At 42.4% G+C, this 21,250-nt stretch overlaps 1 protein-coding gene across 1 annotated transcript; it reads right to left on the bottom strand.

The window, feature by feature from the left end:
• Positions 1 to 394: 394 nt before the first annotated feature.
• Positions 395 to 20,008, bottom strand: LOC147616204 (uncharacterized). Its single transcript, XM_086778104.1, has 4 exons — positions 19,707 to 20,008; positions 13,931 to 13,997; positions 674 to 754; positions 395 to 504 (listed from the first exon to the last, which is right to left on the bottom strand). The coding sequence occupies exons 1-4, from the start codon at positions 19,896 to 19,898 to the stop codon at positions 470 to 472; spliced, it is 375 nt and encodes a 124-aa protein (XP_086634230.1). The 5' UTR covers positions 19,899 to 20,008; the 3' UTR covers positions 395 to 469.
• Positions 20,009 to 21,250: the final 1,242 nt, after the last annotated feature.

The following is a 21,250-nucleotide window of genomic DNA, read 5'->3' as shown; positions in this document are numbered from 1 at the left end:
TATGTTGCATACACATAGGGGTAGGATGCCTTGTTTCTACCCTCTTAAAATGAGAATAGTTTGTATACATATTTACATTCCATATGTTCAAGGGTAGGCTCCATTGCCTACCCTTTAAATTTGGGGAAAGCTTATAGGATCACACCCATAGCCTCTCCCAAGCGAGAGGTTGGCTCTACCCTTTGGGCTAATCCAAGTTGTAAATAATTGTCCCTCTCATTTTTTGTTCTAGTATGGAAAAAGCGCTCTAATGATTCTTAACAGTTTTTCTTTTTTGTAATGCAAGGCTTTTTTTTGTTGGTACCAAGCAACATCCTTTCAAATGGGAGGGATCAATCATGATACCCTACCCCCACCATCCAACATGCAACACGCACACATACACACACATACTCACAAACACTGAGCACTTGCTCCAACGCAATGCTTGTATTTTTAGATAATGCTTACCCCATGATAGTAGTGCCAATCATCCAATGCCTATGCGCTTGAAATTGTTTGTTTCTGCTGTGGCCACAACACGAGCAAGGCAAATAAGGAGGGTGATGGATGCGATGGCCATAAAAAGCCATCCCAAAGTCCCAAATTCGGAGTTTACAAGCATGGTGGTCGAACCTGTGAATGTTAAAAAAAGGGATGCACACACAAATGCATACCCCATCTATCGATATACCTTGAAGTGATGAGCTCTGAAGGACGTGTTGAACTAAAAGGGTGCCACGAACAAAAACACAAGACCTACTAGAGAATGCAACTGCACCACCACCACCACCATAATAGTTAATACAATTCTTGCCATTTTCTTTTGCTAAAATGTGCTTATCCTACAAAACTAGAGGGGTGTGTGTGTGTGTGTGTGTGTGTGTGTGTGCGTGTGTGTGTGTGTGAGAGAGAGAGAGAGAGAGAGAGAGAACGTTTTTATGTAATTTGATCTATTTGATGGGGATAGATTTGAACACATGACATGTTGAATAGCAACTCCATTAGGTAACAAATCTACAAGACGACCTACTAGAGAATGCAACTGCACCACCACCACCATAATAGTTAATACAATTCTTGCCATTTTCTTTTGCTAAAATGTGCTTATCCTACAAAACTAGAGGTGTGTGTGTGTGTGTGTGTGTGTGTGTGTGTGAGAGAGAGAGAGAGAGAGAGAGAGAGAGAGAGAGAGAACCTTGACTCACCACTAGGCACCCTCACGGCCCATCATAGGGTTGCAGTGGGGGCTTTGACTTATCAACAAATAGGTCTATGCATCCCCTATACCAATCTTGCCTTGATTTTATTACTGTCAACCTTACCAAGATTATAGGGTATGCCCCTCTGTAACCTTTTGCCTCATGTTCAATAGCTTTTTGTCAACAAGCGCTCATTATGCCCTCAGGAAAGACCCTTTTGGACAAGTAATCACTGGCTCCATTTTGGTGCTATTGAAATGTGAAACAAGGTTGCATGCGGAAATGGTGTTGTTCTAATCTTACAATCAAGACACTGCTTCACATAGTCATGCACTTCTCGCTTCATGGTTCCTTGCCACATTGCTCTTCTCAATGTTTGGTTTCTCATCATGTGAATTCCTCCAACTACTACATGAGTAGTTTGCAACAAGTAATGTGTCTTTTTGGATGGTTCTATGCAAAGACGTAAAATTCCATCTAGGCCTTGTCGCTCGATAAAGATGTCCTAAGATCATTAGATATCTATCTCCTGAATTAACTGTAGCTTCTCACTAAGAGGATAAAAAATGTTGAACTGACTAATTGTAATCATAGGGATATAGTCATCACATCTTAGAACCACCTCAATATTGAATAGATATACATCACGCAAATCATCATCAATTCCTTACGGATGTTCCACTGTTCACGTCAAGTAAGACAAGTGGTCTGCCCTCTCATGAGTCTTGCCTTTCTTCACTACCATCGTAAAGTCAAACTCAAGCAAGATGATGAACCATCTTATTATTCATCAAGTATTACATGGTTTGTTTACTAGATAGAGAAAAGCTTGGTGATCTGTAAAGAAAATGAATTTATTTGCCAACAAATAATGCCAAAACTTCTTGATAGCATATACCATACCTAAACCCTCATGTTCAATGGTGGTATAGGTTCTTTTAGTACTATTTACCTACCTACTAGCATATAATACTAGAAAATCCATGTTGTGCTCTCCCGGTTGTGCTAATATAGCTCCCATTGCAAAATTTGATGCATCTATATGTACATGAAATGTCAAATTCCAATCTTGTGGCTTGAGTATGGGTGCTAAAATCAAAGCTTCTTTTATCTCATTGAAGGATTCTTTGCACTCGTCCATCCAAATGAAAGTTGTGATAAGGCTATAAAAAGGTTTAGCATTTACAGTATACATGTAGATAAATCTACGATAGTACTCGCAATGTCCCATAAACCCTTGAACTTTCTTAGCATTCTTCGACCTTGGTAATTCTACAATTACCTTGATCTTCTCACAAAATCTATTGAGATACCATTTTTAGATACAATATGGCCTTTTTTTCCTTGCCTAACCATGAATATATACTTTTCTAGATTGAGACAAATCTAATAGACTCTTCACTTCTCAAAAATCAATTTCAAGTGCTCTGTGTGCTGGTTTCTTTCATTTGAGTGGATACATAAGTCATCCATGTAAACCTCCAAGAAATCATGAAGATATTCTTTGAAAGCATGGCTCAAAGCTGCTAAAATATGGTAGGTGCATTGGTCAAACCAAAAAAGCATGACTCTATATGCAAATATACACCACTTGGTGGCATTTATGCTGATCTTTTGAGTCTATGGAAACTTGGTTGTATCCTAAGAACCCATCTAAGAAGCTATAAGCTGCTTTTCTAGCAACTCTTTCTATCACATGGTTAGTAATTGGGAGAAGATAGTTGTCACGAATAGTTGTAGTGTTTACTTTCTTGAGATTTACACACACTCTCAATTTTTCATTTTTCTTAGGAACTACCACAATTGGTGAAACCCAATCGGTGTGCTCAATCTCGTAGATAAACTCCGCTTATTTAAGCCTATTTATCTCTTCCTTGATTCGTTTGGCAAATGTATCATTGTACGTGTATGGCCTCTACTTTTTAGGTTTAGCATCTTCCTTCATTGGTATTGTGTGTTGGCATATCGTCGGATCTACACCTTTCAAGTCCTTATACAACTAGGAAAATGCATCCCAATACTCCTTGAGCATCTTAATTTTGTGCTTTTCTTCCCTCAGATTTAGATCTGTAACAATATAAGCCGGCGGTTTCACAGCTTTTCTCCGCCTTTTGCCAAGTTTATCTTCTGGTCCATTGACCAAGCTTCTCAAGCATTCTTACTAGCTATTGCACCACTATTCTCCTTTCTTGGATTGTGTACCTCTTGAAGTGAGAAGGTACGTTAATCCCATCCTCCTTGTCAATTTTTTTGTCCATTTTGTTGGTCCACACTTCCTTAACTTCTCCTTTTTAGTTCATAGTACTTGGCCTTTCTCTCAGCTTTTGTTATTGAGGATTTAATAGGCACTTTTGGTTCTATTTTCCTCTAATTTGTGTCTCATTTCATTTTTGATCTCCTAGATTTGTTTTCATCTTTTATTTTTGATGCTAAGTCACATCCTGTGACTTTGTCTTTAATGCAATCGTGTGCGTTTACTAGCATCAAAAATTATTTTTTCCCAAAGATGTGAGGCATCTATTTTCATTTATGGCCCTTTGATTGACCTTGTTTGTGCCGTCATTCTTCATTCCAATTCGAAAGTTTGGTTGGTAGTATTTCTACTTCTTTTCCTTCCCTAAGCTTCAATGTTATCTTCATTTCCATAGGAGCCTCTTTGGTGAGCTCTTCGAGTTCATCTGATGCATTGTAATATAGTTCATTCCCATTCCTCTCATTTTTGTCCTCACTTATGGCTCTAATGGAGACTTCATTGGGTATCCCTATTTGCCTTATTATACTATCTTCATCATTCTCCTCCTAAGGCTTTAAGGGATTTTTTTTCCTTCGGTTTTCTTGTGTTTTAGTTTCAGTTTCAGTCTCAGGGACTACTCGTATCATTTGCAATGGTGGCATGAGATCATAGCCCTCGTCTCTTCAACAAATTTTGTGGGGTAAATATCATTGACACAAACATCTAGGGTGGCTAGAATGTCTCTCTCCATCCTATTCGATCAAACTCTTCTTCAAGGAATGGCTCTAAGCTTGGTCAATGGACCAGAAGATAAACTTGGCAAAAAGGGGGAGAAAAGCTGTGAAACCGCCGGCTTATATTGCTACAGATCTAAATCTGAGGGAAGAAAAGCACAAAATTAAGATGCTCAAGGAGTATTGGGATACATTTTCCTAGTTGTATAAGGACTTGAAAGGTGTAGATCCGACGATATGCCAACACACAATACCAATGAAGGAAGATGCTAAACCTAACACGTAGAGGCCATACACGTATAATGATACATTTGCCAAACGAATCAAGGAAGAGATAAATAGGCTTAAATAAGCGGAGTTTATCTACGAGATTGAGCACACCGATTGGGTTTCACCAATTGTGGTAGTTCCTAAGAAAAATGAAAAATTGAGAGTGTGTGTAAATCTCAAGAAAGTAAACACTACAACTATTCGTGACAACTATCTTCTCCCAATTACTAACCATGTGATAGAAAGAGTTGCTAGAAAAGCAGCTTATAGCTTCTTAGATGGGTTCTTAGGATACAACCAAGTTTCCATAGACTCAAAAGATCAGCATAAATGCCACCAAGTGGTGTATATTTGCATATAGAGTCATGCTTTTTTGGTTTGACCAATGCACCTACCATATTTTAGCAGCTTATGAGCCATGCTTTCAAAGAATATCTTCATGATTTCTTGGAGGTTTACATGGATGACTTATGTATCCACTCAAATGAAAGAAATCAGCACATAGAGCACTTGAAATTGATTTTTGAGAAGTGAAGAGTCTATCAGATTTGTCTCAATCTAGAAAAGTATATATTCATGGTTAGGCAAGGAAAAAAAGGCCATATTGTATCTAAAAATGGTATCTCAATAGATTTTGTGAGAAAAGGTCAAAGAATGCTAAGAAAGTTCAAGGGTTTATGGGACATTGCAAAGTACTATCGTAGATTTATCTACATGTATACTGTAAATGCTAAACATTTTTATAGCCTTATCACAACTTTCATTTGGATGGACGAGTGCAAAGAATCCTTCAATGAGCTAAAAGAAGCTTTGATTTTAGCACCCATACTCAAGCCACGAGATTGAAATTTGACATTTCATGTACATATAGATGCATCAAATTTTGCAATGGGAGCTATATTAGCACAACCGGGAGAGCACAACATGGATTTTCTAGTATTATATGCTAGTAGGTAGGTAAATAGTACTAAAAGAACCTATACCACCATTGAACGTGAGGGTTTCGGTATGGTATATGCTATCAAGAAGTTTTGGCACTATTTGTTGGCAAATAAATTCATTTTCTTTACAGATCACCAAGCTTTTCTCTATCTAGTAAACAAACCATGTAATACTTGATGAATAATAAGATGGTTCATCATCTTGCTTGAGTTTGACTTTACGATGGTAGTGAAGAAAGGCAAGACTAATGAGAGAGCAGACCACTTGTCTTACTTGACATGAACAGTGGAACATTCGTAAGGAATTGATGATGATTTGCGTGATGTATATCTATTCAATATTGAGGTGGTTCTAAGATGTGATGACTATATCCCTATGATTACAATTAGTCAGTTCAACATTTTTTATCCTCTTTTAGTGAGAAGCTACAGTTAATTCAGGAGATAGATATCTAATGATCTTAGGACATCTTTATCGAGCGACAAGGCCTAGATAGAATTTTACGTCTTTGTATAGAACCATCCAAAAAGACACATTACTTGTTGCAAACTACTCATGTAGTAGTTGGAGAAATTCACATGATGAGAAACCAAACATTGAGAAGAGCAATGTGGCAAGGAACCATGAAGCAAGAACTGCATGACTATGTGAAGCAGTGTCTTGATTGTAAGATTAGAACAACACCATTTCCACATGCAACCTTGTTTCACATTTCAATAGCACCAAAATGGAGCCAGTGATTACTTGTCCAAAAGGGTCTTTCCTGAGGGCATAATGAGCGCTTGACAAAAAGCTATTGAACATGAGGCAAAAGGTTACAGAGGGGCATACCCTATAATCTTGGTAAGGTTTTGACAGTAATAAAATCAAGGCAAGATTGGTATAGGGGATGCATAGACCTATTTGTTGATAAGTCAAAGCCCCCACTGCAACCCTATGATGGGCCGTGAGGGTGCCTAGTGGTGAGTCAAGGTTGGGACTATGCCTCATCGTCCGTCTTCCCCAGAACCGCACCATATCACTCCCACTGTTCACAGAGCAAGATGATTTTTTTAATCTGAAAATATTATTTCTCTTCTTGTTACCTCAAAAGCAAGGTGAATATGATTTTGAATTTTCAAAATATTATTGTCCCTTCTTAAAGCTGGCTAGTTGCTTCGATTAAATTAGGAATACTTGCTAATCATTAAATATTTTCCACATACTCGAGGTCTTACCACACACACAAAGTCTAAGTGCACCTCCCAGAGGTGCAACTACGATTACCCTCATCTTACACTAATAGGCCTTCCCCCTCCTCATATGTAAGTGCACATTATCTTCATGCCCATCAGTTGTGTTACGGGTTAACCCCACTTGTGGGAGGGGTACCTTAGTTAGGTAATCACATAAGTTGTGTTATGGGGTTAAAACTTACTATTACCCTTGCCTTCCACTAACAGTTTCGTTCCCCCTTCATCCCCCCCCTCTCATGTGCAAGCACACACAATCTTCATACATGTCAATTGTGTTACGGGTTAACCTACTCGTGGGAGGAGTACCTTAGTTAGCTAATCCTTCCAAAGGTTACGTCCTCTTGTGGAAGGGTGCCCTATGTGATATATGTGATGGTGCTAGAGATTTTAAGATGTGATAGGAAACTAGAGATATGTTTGTTAGAAGCTAGAACATACACTAAAATAGGGCTTTGGAAGAGGAACAACCCCCTTTTTTGTTACGATTAGTGAAATTTCTCTTTCTTCCATGCATTTAACTACACTTAAAAGTAGTTTAAGGCTGTTTTCTTTTGGTAAACATACTGGTTTTTAGCCCTTAAAATTGGGCTGAAATTTTATGAGCTTGCATTATACATTTTGATACTAGTGTTGATTTTTTGCTTGTTTTGATGGGCACACGTCCTTGTAAAAAATCACCCTAGCTTCCTCGTCGCATAATAATTATCTCCACTTCTTTTGTGGATGTGTGCAAAAAATTCTCTTCATTGCTATATTCTAATAGTTACCCCCCCTCGTGGGAGGAGCACAAGGAGGAGAATCTCACTTTAGGTCAAGGAAGTGAAGGTTTAGATAATAAGAGGCTTTTTGCCTCATTCGGCCAAGTTACAAAACTTAGATTGGGGCGGGGTGGGTGGGTTTTTTTGGGGGCGGGGGGGGGAGGGTGTTGATGAAGAATAGTGGACATTAAAATTTGCCCACAACCCTAGGGAGAGCAAGTTGGTTAGGGACATCCTACAATAGGCCCGAAGATTCAGTTAAAAAGGGTGACAGCTCGGGATATTCACTATATGTAAATTCTCTGTATTACGTGCGACGTTTAAGGCCTATTTGTAAAACCCCTTATCTATGAATGTTTCATAGATAAAACATAACCTTTTGTATTCAATCCCTGAATACTCTCTTTAAATGTCACCCTCATGTGTGTAAAATAAGGATTTCAAAAATACCTTCTATTGAACCCACATGGTACACTTACATCTTTATGAACGACCACCTTGAAGAAAGGGGAGGGGGAGGGGGGGCGGGTTCAACAAGGGAACTCCTACCATAAGATGGGAGCTTCCATTAGTGTGTGTGGTAACCTCAAGGTGGTAACTTATCAAAATTACCACCCTCCATGTAGGTACTCTCTAAGGTAGGGCAGCGAGAGGAAATTCGTATAGCAAACTAAGAACTTAATTAGAAGGGTCCTTAAGAGACTAAAGGGCACGAGATTCTCTATAAGCTTTGGATCTAGGGTGGAGAAGTAAAACACAAAGATGAGTGGACGTAGGCCATTGGATCTAGAAAAAAGTAAACTCGACCCAATTTGGTTGATGTGGCCCTATGTTGCAAAGGGAGATTCGATTGGTCTCTAGTAGGGATTTCTATGGGCATGCCAAAAAATTGGATGAATTTGTCGTGTTAGTGTGATGGTAAGGCTGTGGTCTTGCAAGGTGGACGCCCATGTGTGAATCCTAGGTATAGTTTTTTTTTTCTTCCCTTCGGCCTTAATTCACATTCTTGGGCCTTGTTTACATTGTTTCTGGCCCTTATTTAAATCCACACATAAACACATCCACTTGCACATATACCTTTACACACACACACACGTACACAATTACAATTACACATATAGACATGTAGACATGTGCATGTATATGTGTATAATTGTAATTGTGTGAGTACAATGGTTTCAAAAAAAAATCCAAGTTTAAAAAAGAGATGGAGCAACGAAAAAGATTTGAACCCAGAGGGAGGGGGACGGAAAGTAGTTTACACCCCCCAAAATCCCATGCAAGCTCTCGCTTTAAGGTGGCACTTTCCACTAGTGGTGATGGGTCCACCTCCTCACTTCCTCACTACACAAAAGAAATAGTGCAGTACCTCGTTTCCGAGTGAAAGCCATCAAGATTTGGATACCTTTATTTTATTGTGCAATTAGATTTGCAACCCTTAAGATTTGTATACCTTTATTTTAGTGTGCAATTGAGTTCGCATCTTTTAGTTATTCTCCTCTCCACTTGTAATGCGTCAAGATTAATGTCACCCTATCCCCCGCCCTTCTTTAGCAAACATAGGCGTGAACACTCGGGGTCGGGTTACTCCTGGTTTAGAGGGTTTGCTACTTAATATAAAGGGTGGACATTAGAGAGGCGATGTATGCACATGACAATATTTTGCCCATCTTATGGGCGTGGATGCTACTCTTATGCCCCCTGTATAGTGTGTGTTCAAAAACATACACTTCTTCTTTGTCTTGCCACTAGGTCACCCATGCTATGCTTGTTCTCCCTATATCATGTGTGTTCAAGAAAATACAGTTCCTACTTTGTCTTGCCACTAGGACAACCTGGCTCTTTGTCATGAAAGCAAGACACAACTTTCAACAATTTATAAAAATTACCCTCAAAGAAGTATATTCTTGACCTTGGTCTTGCCAAGGTCAAGAATATTATGCTTTTAAGTTTTATTAAAAAACAGAGTGTCTTAAGGGGTGATTGACTTTTAGCACTAATGTATGTGCTCTTAGGAAGTAAATGTTCTATGTTTCTGGTTGTGTGATAACTAATATGTGCATTCCTAGATGTCATGCCTTGACGTTGCTTAAGGTATTTCATCTCCTTGCTTTTTAGATGATTTCATTACATATGCCACAAAATGGTTCATAACTTGTAAATATGGGGGAGATATGATACGTAATAATGCATCATATTCAAATGAGTGTAGCAAAATAAGTAATAAAACTCCTTCATTGCTGGCATATGCAACTTTTTCTTAAGTTTTACGAAGGGTCTTGTTATTGGTAAAGTGTTTCGTTTCCAAGTCCCTAGTCATGGGCGTGAACACTATTGGCCACCTTGATTGAGGGGTGGTGTGGGTGACCCGAAAAGAAAAAGCTACACAACATTAGCATTTTTAAAAAAGGGGAAGAGCTTGTTACAACTCGTGAGAGCAACTTGATTCTCTCTCTCTCTCTCTTTCTCTCTCTCTCTCTCTCTCTCTCTCTCTCAAGATTGGTTAGCTCACAGAGTTTGTACTCAACATGATATTTGCTTGAATCCCACTCCACTTGGATAGAAACATGTGGTCTCGTGGGATCATTACTACAAGGTAATAAAGATCTATCTCTCTCTCTCTCTCTCTCTCTCTCTCTCTCGTGTGGTAGATTTCTTACCTAATGGAGTTGCTATTCAACATGTCATGTGTTCAAATCCTATCCCCATCAAATAGATTAAATTACATAAAAACGTTCTCTCTCTCTCTCTCTCTCTCTCTCTCTCTCTCACACACACACACACACACACACACACACACACACACACACACACCTCTAGTTTTGTAGGATAAGCACATTTTAGCAAAAGAAAATGGCAAGAATTGTATTAACTATTATGGTGGTGGTGGTGGTGCAGTTGCATTCTCTAGTAGGTCTTGTGTTTTTGTTCGTGGCACCCTTTCAGTTCAACACGTCCTTCAGAGCTCATCACTTCAAGGTATATCGATAGATGGGGTATGCATTTGTGTGTGCATCCCTTTTTTTAACATTCACAAGTTCGTCGACCACCATGCTTGTCAACTCCGAATTTGGGACTTTGGGATGGCTTTTTATGGCCATCGCATCCATCACCCTCCTTATTTGCCTTGCTCGTGTTGTGGCCACAGCAGAAACAAACAATTTCAAGCGCATAGGCATTGGATGATTGGCACTACTATCATGGGGTAAGCATTATCTAAAAATACAAGCATTGCGTTGGAGCAAGTGCTCAGTGTTTGTGTGTATGTGTGTGTATGTGTGCGTGTTGGATGTTGGATGGTGGGGGTAGGGTGTCATGATTGATCCCTCCCATTTGAAAGGATGTTGCTTGGTACGACAAAAAAAAGCCTTGCATTACAAAAAAGAAAAACTGTTAAGAATCATTAGAGCGCTTTTTCCATACTAGAACAAAAAATGAGAGGGACAATTATTTACAACTTGGATTAGCCCAAAGGGTAGAGCCAACCTCTCGCTTGGGAGAGGCTATGGGTGTGATCCTATAAGCTTTCCCCAAATTTAAAGGGTAGGCAATGGAGCCTACCCTTGAACATATGGAATGTAAATATGTATACAAACTATTCTCATTTTAAGAGGGTAGAAACAAGGCATCCTACCCCTATGTGTATGCAACATAAATATGTATACAAACTATTCTCATTTTAAGAGGGTAGAAACAAGGCATCCTACCCCTATGTGTATGCAACATAAATATCTATAAAATATTTGTATGTGTGTGCTTGTGTGTGTATGTGTGGGCCGAGCTTTTTCCCTTTTATGTATGTGTGTGGATTTGATGACAAAAAAAGAGAGGACAATCACAAATGTTTTTTGAAAGTAAGTGTAGCCCTCCTCACATAATCTGCAATTTGAAGATAGCCATATTGGATTCTTATTCTTAAATGATTTGTGCCTAAGTTGTTAGAGCCTCAGAATTCCATTGCATGCATGAATTGGAAAGAGAGTGGATTTGAGATATACTTAGACATGACCTAACTGGTGTTTGCTCATAGGAGTTTGGTAGCTTTATTGAATAGGTAATTACCTTATAAGTTTGCCATTTCTTGGGGAAGTGTAGAGTTTAAATATACAAGTAAAATCCCAAATGTTATAAAAGCATGAGCATTGAGTATAGAAACTCGCCATTCGTAGAATGGGAAAACTTTAAATTTATACGTGAAAACCCAAATGTTACAAGAGTAAATGCTTGTAATTTTTCTCTGAGTAGAGTTAGCAAATTAAAATCCTACCTTCGTGATTTTAGGGGGCTTAGCTCCCCTCATGCCTTTTAACAAACATCATAGTGGACAAGGTTATTTTTGACAAGTGGCCTTGGATGTACTCTGTGTGTATGTGTGTGTGTGTGTGTGTGTGTGTGTGTGTGTGTACACACCCCAAGTTTCCAAGCATTCTCAAATAAGTGACTGACAAGATCATTGACATACACGTGGATAATTATTGGGAGAGCTATAGTGCTCAAAGAACCCATCTTGCGTTCTAATTTGGTTTGGCTATATAAATGAGCATTGTATGTTAAGATTTATTGTCATTTCTAGGAATTATCTAGGGCGTTCCTTGTTTCCGTTCCCCCTCGTTCCCGTTCCCCCGTTATATCAACTTGCCTAGTAGGGCGGGACTGTGCTTAGTGTGGTATTGATTAGGCCAAGCCCGCCTCTGCTATACATGGCTGAATGATTACTCTCCATGCCACCTTGACCCTCACTGGCCGCTACATCACTTCTGGCCCATAAGACATTCTGGATCAAATGCTATACCTAGCCAATACATGCCTGAGAAAAGGCCCAACATGAAGTGATGTACCACATGTGGCAAGCAGTACCTAATTTTCCACCACTACTCTGCCTTCTAAGGATAGCCTTGTGCTCTAGAATAAAGCTTCTTCTGAATACTCAAAAGAAGCAAAACGAGCTGCTACTCGGGAGAGATGTCAATGCCAATGTGGCAACCAAGGTAACAAACTGGAGTGCCCCTCAAGATCCATTGAAAAGCCTCGACTGGTTGCCAAGCTAGGGCAGTGCTGACCCTACCCAAAAACCACACCACTTGTGCCAGTGGATCTGCGCTCCTGATGCATGACAGAAAATCTTAATCGCCTTCGTGAATCTCTGGAGATTCCCAACATCTCTTGCAAGAGGCAGTGTGGCATGTCAACAAAAGCTTACAAAAAAAAAATGTAGTTGTTGTATGAGTAGCCTTGGATTTTCCCAAGTAGGAATATGCTTTGTTCAATAAGGCCACCATCCTCTACACTAGTAATGCCCAACATGGCCCAAGGATAAAATTTGAAGCCTTCAAGGACCTTTTTTAAAATCTCCAAAGAAGGTTCTTTGAACATAGTAATTCTCATTAAAGGTAACAAACACAGAGAGAAAAATTAACCTCTATCTCTAATTGAGATGGACACATAGTACTCATATCTTGGAATAGGTTGGAGAATTGAATTCACAATCTCTCCCTAGAGGGAGGTTGAGTCGCCCATATCTCCTCCCTTGCCAAAAAAGAAAAAAACCTATAAGTATCCTTTTGGAAGGGTAGCTTTATATATTCATTGAATTTAACCCCTTTAAGGATCGTTTTTGGAAAGGTGGCCTTATATATTCATTGATCTTTAGATTATAATATTCTTTTTCTTTGACATCTATCTAACAAAAGTTACTCAAAAAGTGAATCCTTTCCTTTAAAGAGCAAAATTTTTTTCTATCCTTGAAAAGTTTAGCAATTTTGCTTTTCAAAAAGTTAGCCCATCTTTGGAAGGGTTATATGTATGATGTGAGGCCTCAAGAAGGGTATCAAGTACTTTTATGAGCAGCCTTCACCAAATCACAAGGGCATACCTTACTTTTATGGCATTCTTCATTGAAGGCAAAAGAGCCACTAGTAGATTATTTCTTTGTGATCATTGAAACCTCACAAATTGATTTTGCCCCACCAAGCATGATTTTTTAAATTTTTAGGTAAACCTTTCAAATCTAATTCAGCTCTCCTTAAGTCCTTAGGAATGGCTAGAAGCTGATTAAATAGGCCTTCGTAATTATCCTTCTCTTGGGGATCAAATTTGAATTCAAGGTACCTAGTGGCAAAAAAAAGGGGGGATTGGTTACCTAGATACCTAAAAAAAGATCATCGTTAACAAGAATTAAACACATAGATTTTCTTCTTGGGATCCAATTATAAACTCCTATGACCAGGGTATATCTAGTTGCAAATGGCCATAAGAGAAGAGAATGGCTACCCAAATCTAGATTGAAATGTTGGCAATGAAAATCAAGCACATGGGCTTGGATTCAATATGAACTTTAGAATAGTCCATTTTAAAGATTAATAGCACCAAGGAGTCGAGGATTTTGGTGATTAAAATTTAGATGTTATCAACCAAAGTCTTTTCTTCCAAAAGGATTATATGGTTTTCCAAAATTTAAATTTTAATGTCACTTCAATGGTAATGTAAGCCTTCTAATTCATTACAATGCACATGAATAGGTATGGAGTTATAAATTCATAAACTTTTCTAATGGTTGCACAAAAGGATCTTGGTTTACCTATTTTGAGTGTTGCTGACTGCTCGATCGCCATCTCCTGATAATAGGTGTTGTAAATTGTTGAGTCCTACATCCAGAAGTATTTGAAAGAGAAAAGGGTAGATTAGATTTTTTCCTTTATGTAAAAATCATAACTCATTAGCTTGATGCTTTTACTCCTTCATCCAGCTTCATCACATCACACACACAGCATAATAGAGCATAACATCAAACTGCAAAGACTAATCATCACACAAGGAGCATGAACATAAGGGCCACGCCCTTCCACAATCAGCCAGACAAAGAGGATCCCTGTTATACATGGCAACATAATAAATGATACACCACGAAACCAACCAAGCACCTGCGCTTGCTTACACACTTCTTCGCCTGCTTACACGCACTTGCTCGCACACACCCTCGTATGCTTGCTTTCACGCTCTTACTCGCAGACTCTGTTGCATGCTTGCTCGCGCGGCTGCCCTGCAGTCTGGATGAAAGTCTCGCTATTTACAGCCGCGCACACACACGCATGCGAGCTGCCCTGCGCCTTTACCCTCTGCACGCACACAGCCTTGCAAGCTTGCTGACGCGGCTGCCCTGCAGCCAAGGAAGAGAAACATGGCTTTTTGCAGCCGCACACACGCGCGGACGAGCTGGTCAGCACCTCCTCCTCCTGCACGCGCACAGCCTTGCCTGCTTGCTCACACGCTTGCAGGCTTGCACACGCACTTGCTCACTCGCAGGCCTGCTGACACGCTCACTCGCGCACACACTTGCATGCGAGCCTTCTGCGCTCTCTGTCTCTGCAGCCTGCTGGACTCGAGTGCTTCGCTCTTCGCAGCTGAGCACCCTTGCTCACGCCCTCGCTCGCATACACCCCGGCAGCTCGCTCACGCACTTGCTCCTCTGTTGGACTCGAGTGTATTGCTCTTCGCTCTCTCTCTCTCTCTAGAAAAGATACACCCGTGTGTCCTCTGTACGCCTGGCCCCCACCTGCCTTTATTAAGGCGTATACCACATGAAATTCTGGCCCCCACCTGCCTTTATTAAGGCGTATACCACATGAAATTCTTTCACATGGTAAGGCTGCCCAAGGTACACTTGCACAACTGAACCTTAATGCACCCACTAAGGCCCGGTTCCCATGGAGTCTCAATGCGTGATTCCGTCCACCATCAAGACTGCAGCTCGTGTTCAAGTCTTGTCTGCACACGAACTCGGTCCACTTCTCATGGAGTCTCAATGCGTGATTCCGTCCACCATCAAGACTACAGCTCGTGTTCAAGTCTCGTCTGCACACGAACTCGGTCCACATGAGCTTCCGTTGTCAAGCGGAGATTGGTCGTCGTCCAAGATGACCTCGCTTGACGAGAACCTCGTCACATTTCCTTCCCCCCCTCCTCAATTCCGGAGCCTCTTTCCATCGAGATCTCTTGAGAGGATGATGCTTATGCTCAACCAAGGTAGCTACAATCAGCTGTGCACCCTTGCCCACCGCTTGCTTCAGTTATAGGGCTGATAAGAGCTTGGGGTATGTTGCTGGCTGTTCTGTGGTAGCCTCCCCACTACCCTTATCCTTGAGTCACCCAAGAGGAGGAGCTGTTCCGAATAGGAAGAGATCAAGGCCTTAGCTTCTTGCAACCAAACTTGCCCACGCGCAATGTCAAAATCGTCCATTTCGCATACACTGAAGTCTGTTTTGTGAGTAACCTCACCCACAGTAATTGGAACGCTTTTAGCCTTCTTCCCGACCTCCTTGTCTGGTGAATTCACAGCTTTCATCACGGATCCGGGATCCGCTTCTATCTTCATCCCACACTCCTTTGCTTTTGCTAGAGCTTGCTTAGGTGGACAATCACGAGCATAATGATTGCCACTGCAAATAAAACACTCCACCTCTTTCGCTTTTCCCGTCGACTTGCTTGAGCCCGCTCTTGACCTTGAGGACTCAGTCTTTCCGTTGCCTGATCCTCCTTTCTTCGAAGAGCTGGCTTCATTGCTGGTCTCTTTTGATGTGTAAGTGCCCCCGCTTCCGCCACCTTCACAATCAGACCTCTTACCCTTAAAGCCACTCTTGGTGTTATCTTTGCCTCCATTCGCAGATGTGCCCGCACCCGCCGACCCTTTGCTTTGAGAAGAGCCTTCACCTTGTTGGCCAGCCTCCTTGTAATCTGTCAGCATGTCGGCTGCGACATATGCTGCGGCGAGAGTGGTGACATTTTGTCTCTGCAGATCTGCTTGGGCCCAACCTTTGAGCCTATGAGTGAAGTGAAAGAACCTGTCTTCCTCAGACATGGTCCTGATCTGCAGCATAAGGGCTCGAAAGGCCTTCATGTACTCCCGGATTGAGCCGGCGTGCTCCAAGCTGTCGAGGGCTTGTCTTGCCTTCCATTCGGCATTCATGCGCAGAAATTGTTTCTGCAAAGCTGCCTTCAGCTCATCCCATGTCGAAATAGCGAAAGTATTTCTTCCGTTGTCCACATCTTCCACGTAATTACGCCACCAAAGCTTGGCATCTTTGGTTAAAAAGGTGGTCGCATAAAGACCTTATCTGCCTCTGCAGTAAGATTGGCACTCTTGAAAAATTGCTCACAGTCATACAAGAAGTTCTGCAAGAGCTTCACCTCTCGTGTGCCATCAAAGGGCTCGGGATCCTTTGGCTTGATTGCCCTTGTAGACGAGCCAGCTTTGGCCCGAACCTCTCCTTCTAATTGTGCCACCTTGATCTTCAAATCTGCCACTTGCCTATTGAGGGCGGCCACCTCCATTACCGCACTCGCATAAGCTGCATCCAGCCAGATGACCTCCTGTTTGAAGGCATCCCCACTTTGTTCAAGGGTCTGCAACCTTTTCTCCAACTACAACACCCTTGCCTGAGTGGGAACTCTTGGTGGTGGTCTGCCCGCCAAGACAGATGCCGCAGCTTGGGGTAGAGCCTCTCGAGGCTCCCATTCTAGCTCATGGTCCAGAGCATCTCCTCCATGCACGGACTGTGGATGTCACTCTCATCCATGTTGTAATGTATGTAGCCCTAGCTAGTTCAAGGGTTGAATCACTCCAATACCACTGCCACGTGAGGGGTCCGCAGCGCTCTCACTTTTTCCCTAAAAGCTACCCGCTACTTCACCGTGTTGGCCCGAAAGAATCACAACCCCCACTAGTTACTCCCCATAAGAAACCAGACCAGCCAGCTTCATCACATCACACACACAGCATCATAGAGTATAACATCAAACTGCAAAGACTAATCATCACACAAGGAGCATGAACATAAGGGCCACGCCCTTCCACAAACAGCCAGACAACTTCACTAAAGAGGATCCTTGTTTATACATGGCAACATAATAAATAATACACCATGAAACCAACCAAGCACCCTGCACTCAGTACCTAAAGGAAACCTCGCGGGTGAGAACCACTGTAAAAGTACGTCAGACCACATGGTGTGTGGCCGACGGAAGCCTCTGTTGTCCGCGTGCGAGTCGCCTCTACAACTCCGTGTAGGATCCGCAACTCTGCTGTCTGCCTTGGAATCGCCTCCGCAACTCCGTGTAGGAACCGCTTCATGCAATAGAGAGTAGATGACGAATCAGCCCCTGCACATTGCCATCTTCTCTTTACCTGCACATTGCTTACAGCAATCCGAATCGCCTCTGCAACTCAGCCCCTTTGCTTCACCTGCACAAGCCTCTGCTTTACCACACAATGCTTCTGCTGTTGCACTCCAACATAGCCACAGAGAATAGGCAGTGCACACACATTCTTCAAGCGCGGCTACCCTGCAGTCTGGATAAAAGGCTCGGCTGTTCACAGCTGCACACACACACGCATGTGGGCTACCCTGCGCCTCTACACTCTGCACGCACGCACCCTCGCAAGCTTGCTCCTGCGCTTGCTTACACACTTCTTCGCCTGCTTACTGACGCACTTGCTCACACACACTCTCGTATGCTTGCTTTCACGCTCTTACTCGTAGACTCTGTTGCATGCTTGCTCGTGCGGCTGCCCTGCAGTCTGGATGAAAGACTTGCTGTTTACAGCCGCGCGCACACACGCATGCGGGCTGCCCTGCACCTTTACCCTCTGCACGCACACAGCCTTGCAAGCTTGCTGACGCGGCTGCCCTGTAGCCTAGGAAGAGAAACACGGCTGTTTTTAGCCGCACACACACGCGCATGAGCTGGTCAACACCTCCTCCTTCTGCACACGCACAGCCTTGCCTGCTTGCTCACACGCTTGCAGGCTTGCACACACACTTGCTCGCTTGCAGGCTTGCTCATGCACTTACTCACACACACACACTTGCTCATGCACTTACTCACACACACACACTTGCATGCGAGCCTTCTGCGCTCTGTCTCTGCAGCCTGCTGGACTCCAGTGCTTTGCTCTTCGCAACTGAGCACCCTTGCTCACGCGCTCGCTCGCATACACCCCTGCAGCTTGCTAACGCGCTCGCTCCTCTGCTGGACTCCAGTGTGTTGCTCTTCGCTCTCTCTCTCTGCAGAAAAGATACACCCATGTGTCCTCTGTACGCCTCGCCCCCACCTGCCTTTATTAAGGCGTACACCACATGAAATCCTTTCACATGGTAAGGCCGCGGTTCCCATGGAGTCTCAATGCGTGATTCCATCCACCATCAAGACTGCAGCTCGTGTTCAAGTCTCGTATGCACACGAACTCGGTCCACTTCTCATGGAGTCTCAATGCGTGATTCCGTCCACCATCAAGACTACAACTCGTGTTCAAGTCTCGTATGCACATGAGCTTCCATTGTCAAACAGAGATGGGTCGTCGTCCAAGATGACCTCGCTTGACGAGAACCTCGTCACGGGAAAGAGGGGGGGGGCAATATCTCATACTTGTTAAACCCCCTCTATGTAGAGGCATCATAAGGAGCACTTAGATTTTCGTATTGATGTAAGAGCTGAGCCTCGCCCACTATTAGAGTGCTACCTCAGTACTAGGAGGAGCTTAACAAATTTACCTACTATATAAGAAAACAACATCTATAAATATACATATACTTCAGCGAAAAATGGTGTATCTTGCACACAAAATTTAGCTAAAAATGGTTTTTCTTGTAGGCAACCTTGAAACAGTGAAATGAAGGTTGAAATGCTGCTATTTTATACGAAATAACCATGTGTGTGTGGTAGAGCTAGTCGTGTTCGTACATTCATGGCCTCTTGCAAAGACGAGTGGTGGAGCTGGGTGATAGTGGTGCTTAGTCTCCATAAGCACATGGAGGGACTTGGTGCTAACGTCCTTGTAAAGTGAGCACTTGGGGCTTTTTGATATTTTTATGGGTTTGAACCCTAAAAAGATGTTTTACTGCCAGCAGTGCTTGACAAATCCGGCATTTACATGTAATTTTACCGACTGGATTTCAGAAAAATCGGCTGAATATTGACCATGCCCTTACATTCAAGGGCTGAAATTCATTAGTTTTAGTGTATATTATCGGTAAAACCACTAAATTTAACACAAAATACAGGTTGTATTTTTCAAAGCCTTTATTTTTAAGGGCTGGGAAAAAGGTTTTTGTCGAGCAGTGGAGAGCCGTATCCGAAAACGATGAGAGAAAGAGAGAGTCTCTAAAGAGAAGAGTAATCTCTGTATATTGTGTACATGAAAGAGAGAGATTCCTACGTGTGTGTGTTGTGTGTGTGTGTTAACTAAGAGAGAGAGAAAAACACATACTCAAGGACTTAAGGACTGTTCGTGAGTGTGTGTGTGTGTGTGTGAGTGAGAGAGAGAGAGAGTGAGTGAAATTGAGAGGTGAGAGAAGAACCTGCCAAAGGGCAACGTGGTCGACGATGTGAAGGCCAGCAATATCAAAGCGACCGGCAAGAGCAGCAATGGTGAGATGCTTGTAGAGATTGAAGTCTCCCAGCACGAAGGGAATGGAGTAGCCCGCAAAAGGAATGCCCACGCCCAGCAGCCACCACCACCCCACCCCTTCTAACACTCCCTGCACACCCATCTCTCTCTCTCTCTGTCTCTACAAACAGCAGAACGACTGATGCACTTCGTTGCTCTCTCTCTCTCTCTCTCTCTCTCTCTCTCTCTCTCTCTTATAATTTGGGAACTTGGAAGTTGGGTTATCTAAGATGCCGACTTACCGAGTCTCTCTCTCTATATATCTCAAGTTTCACAAGATCCAAAACCAAACTCCTCCGAGTCTCACTCTCTCAAAAAGTCTAGCCACCACGAGAATAAGTCCCATGCCAAAAAGTCTAGCCACCACGAGAATAAGTCCCACGCCAAAAAGTCGACGCAATATGATTTTTGCCGAGTGCTCTGAATGTCAACATGAAGAAATTCAACCAAGCGTGGGTAAATGGTGGGAGTGACTATGAGTCTCTTAAGGTAGCGAAATGCCTTGTCATTTAGTGACGCGCATGAATGGATTAACGAGATTCCCACTGTCCCTATCTACTATGTAGCGAAACCACAGCCAAGGGAACAGGCTTGGAAAAATCAGTGGGGAAAGAAGACCTTGTTGAGCTTGACTCTAGTCCGACTTTGTGAAATGACTTGAGAGAGAGAGAGAGAGAGAGAGAGGAGAGGAACAGGAGCCGGTTGGGTGGGGGCCGACGCCGAGGGGGTTGGATGATGAGTTAGGAGGGGTGGCCGGGGACGTGACATGCCCGGAAAAAAAATGTCGGCTTGGACTAGTGACCCCCAAACGCGGTTGGTGCAGGGGCCAGAATTGAATCTAGCACTCGAGCGCTTAGACGCGGATGGGCTAGCTAGCACATCTGAACATGTATGATGTGAAATGTGTTAACAAAAAAAAATTATAGCCTTGGAAATGGGGTTCAAACAAGTTTTGGCATGGTTCACGAAAATGGCCATGTTTACTCTTTTAAAATCTAATGGTAGATCTGGCCTCAATTATCACACCCGGGCTTCACAGCCATTGATCCCACGAAAATGGCCATGTTTACTCTTTTAAAATCTAACGTCAGATCTGGCCTCAATTATCACACCTGGGCTTCACAGCCATTGATCCCATGAAATGGCCTCATTCAATGCACCATGTCCTTTATACATGAGGGATAGTGGGTATGCACACTCTTGAGGTCAAAGGATAATCTTGTGAGGTCTTTGGAGTTAGATAATCTTGAGGTCATTGTGTTAGGTAATCTTGAGGCCAAAGGATGTCGGTTGGAAGGAGGGAAATTGGAGCTGTGCATTTTAAATGGTCTTGAAAATTGGTTTTTTTTGTTAATTTTATGATTTGATTTAAAAGTGATGTGGATTCTACATGGATTCTAGGTGGATAGCTTTAGAATTGAGAAAAGGGTTGACCCCTCCTATGACTACCTGTTC

The sequence above is a fragment of the Cibotium barometz genome, chromosome 39 (assembly GCF_041138505.1).
Source record: "Cibotium barometz isolate CiBa-2024 chromosome 39, ASM4113850v1, whole genome shotgun sequence".
Lineage (NCBI taxonomy): Eukaryota > Viridiplantae > Streptophyta > Polypodiopsida > Cyatheales > Cibotiaceae > Cibotium > Cibotium barometz.
Note: the sequence above shows the minus strand (reverse complement) of the source record. Positions and strands in the feature narration are given on the sequence as shown.

Excerpts from the sequence above, each read along its gene's own strand:
- LOC147616204 (XM_086778104.1), bottom strand. The coding sequence starts at position 19,898 with ATGGGTGTGCAGGGAGTGTTAGAAGGGGTGGGGTGGTGGTGGCTGCTG. Across the intron at positions 755-13,930 it reads GTCAGCAACACTCAAAATAG|TTGCATTCTCTAGTAGGTCT; the intron begins GTAAACCAAGAT and ends GTGGTGGTGCAG. Across the intron at positions 505-673 it reads TCAGAGCTCATCACTTCAAG|AAACAAACAATTTCAAGCGC; the intron begins GTATATCGATAG and ends TGGCCACAGCAG.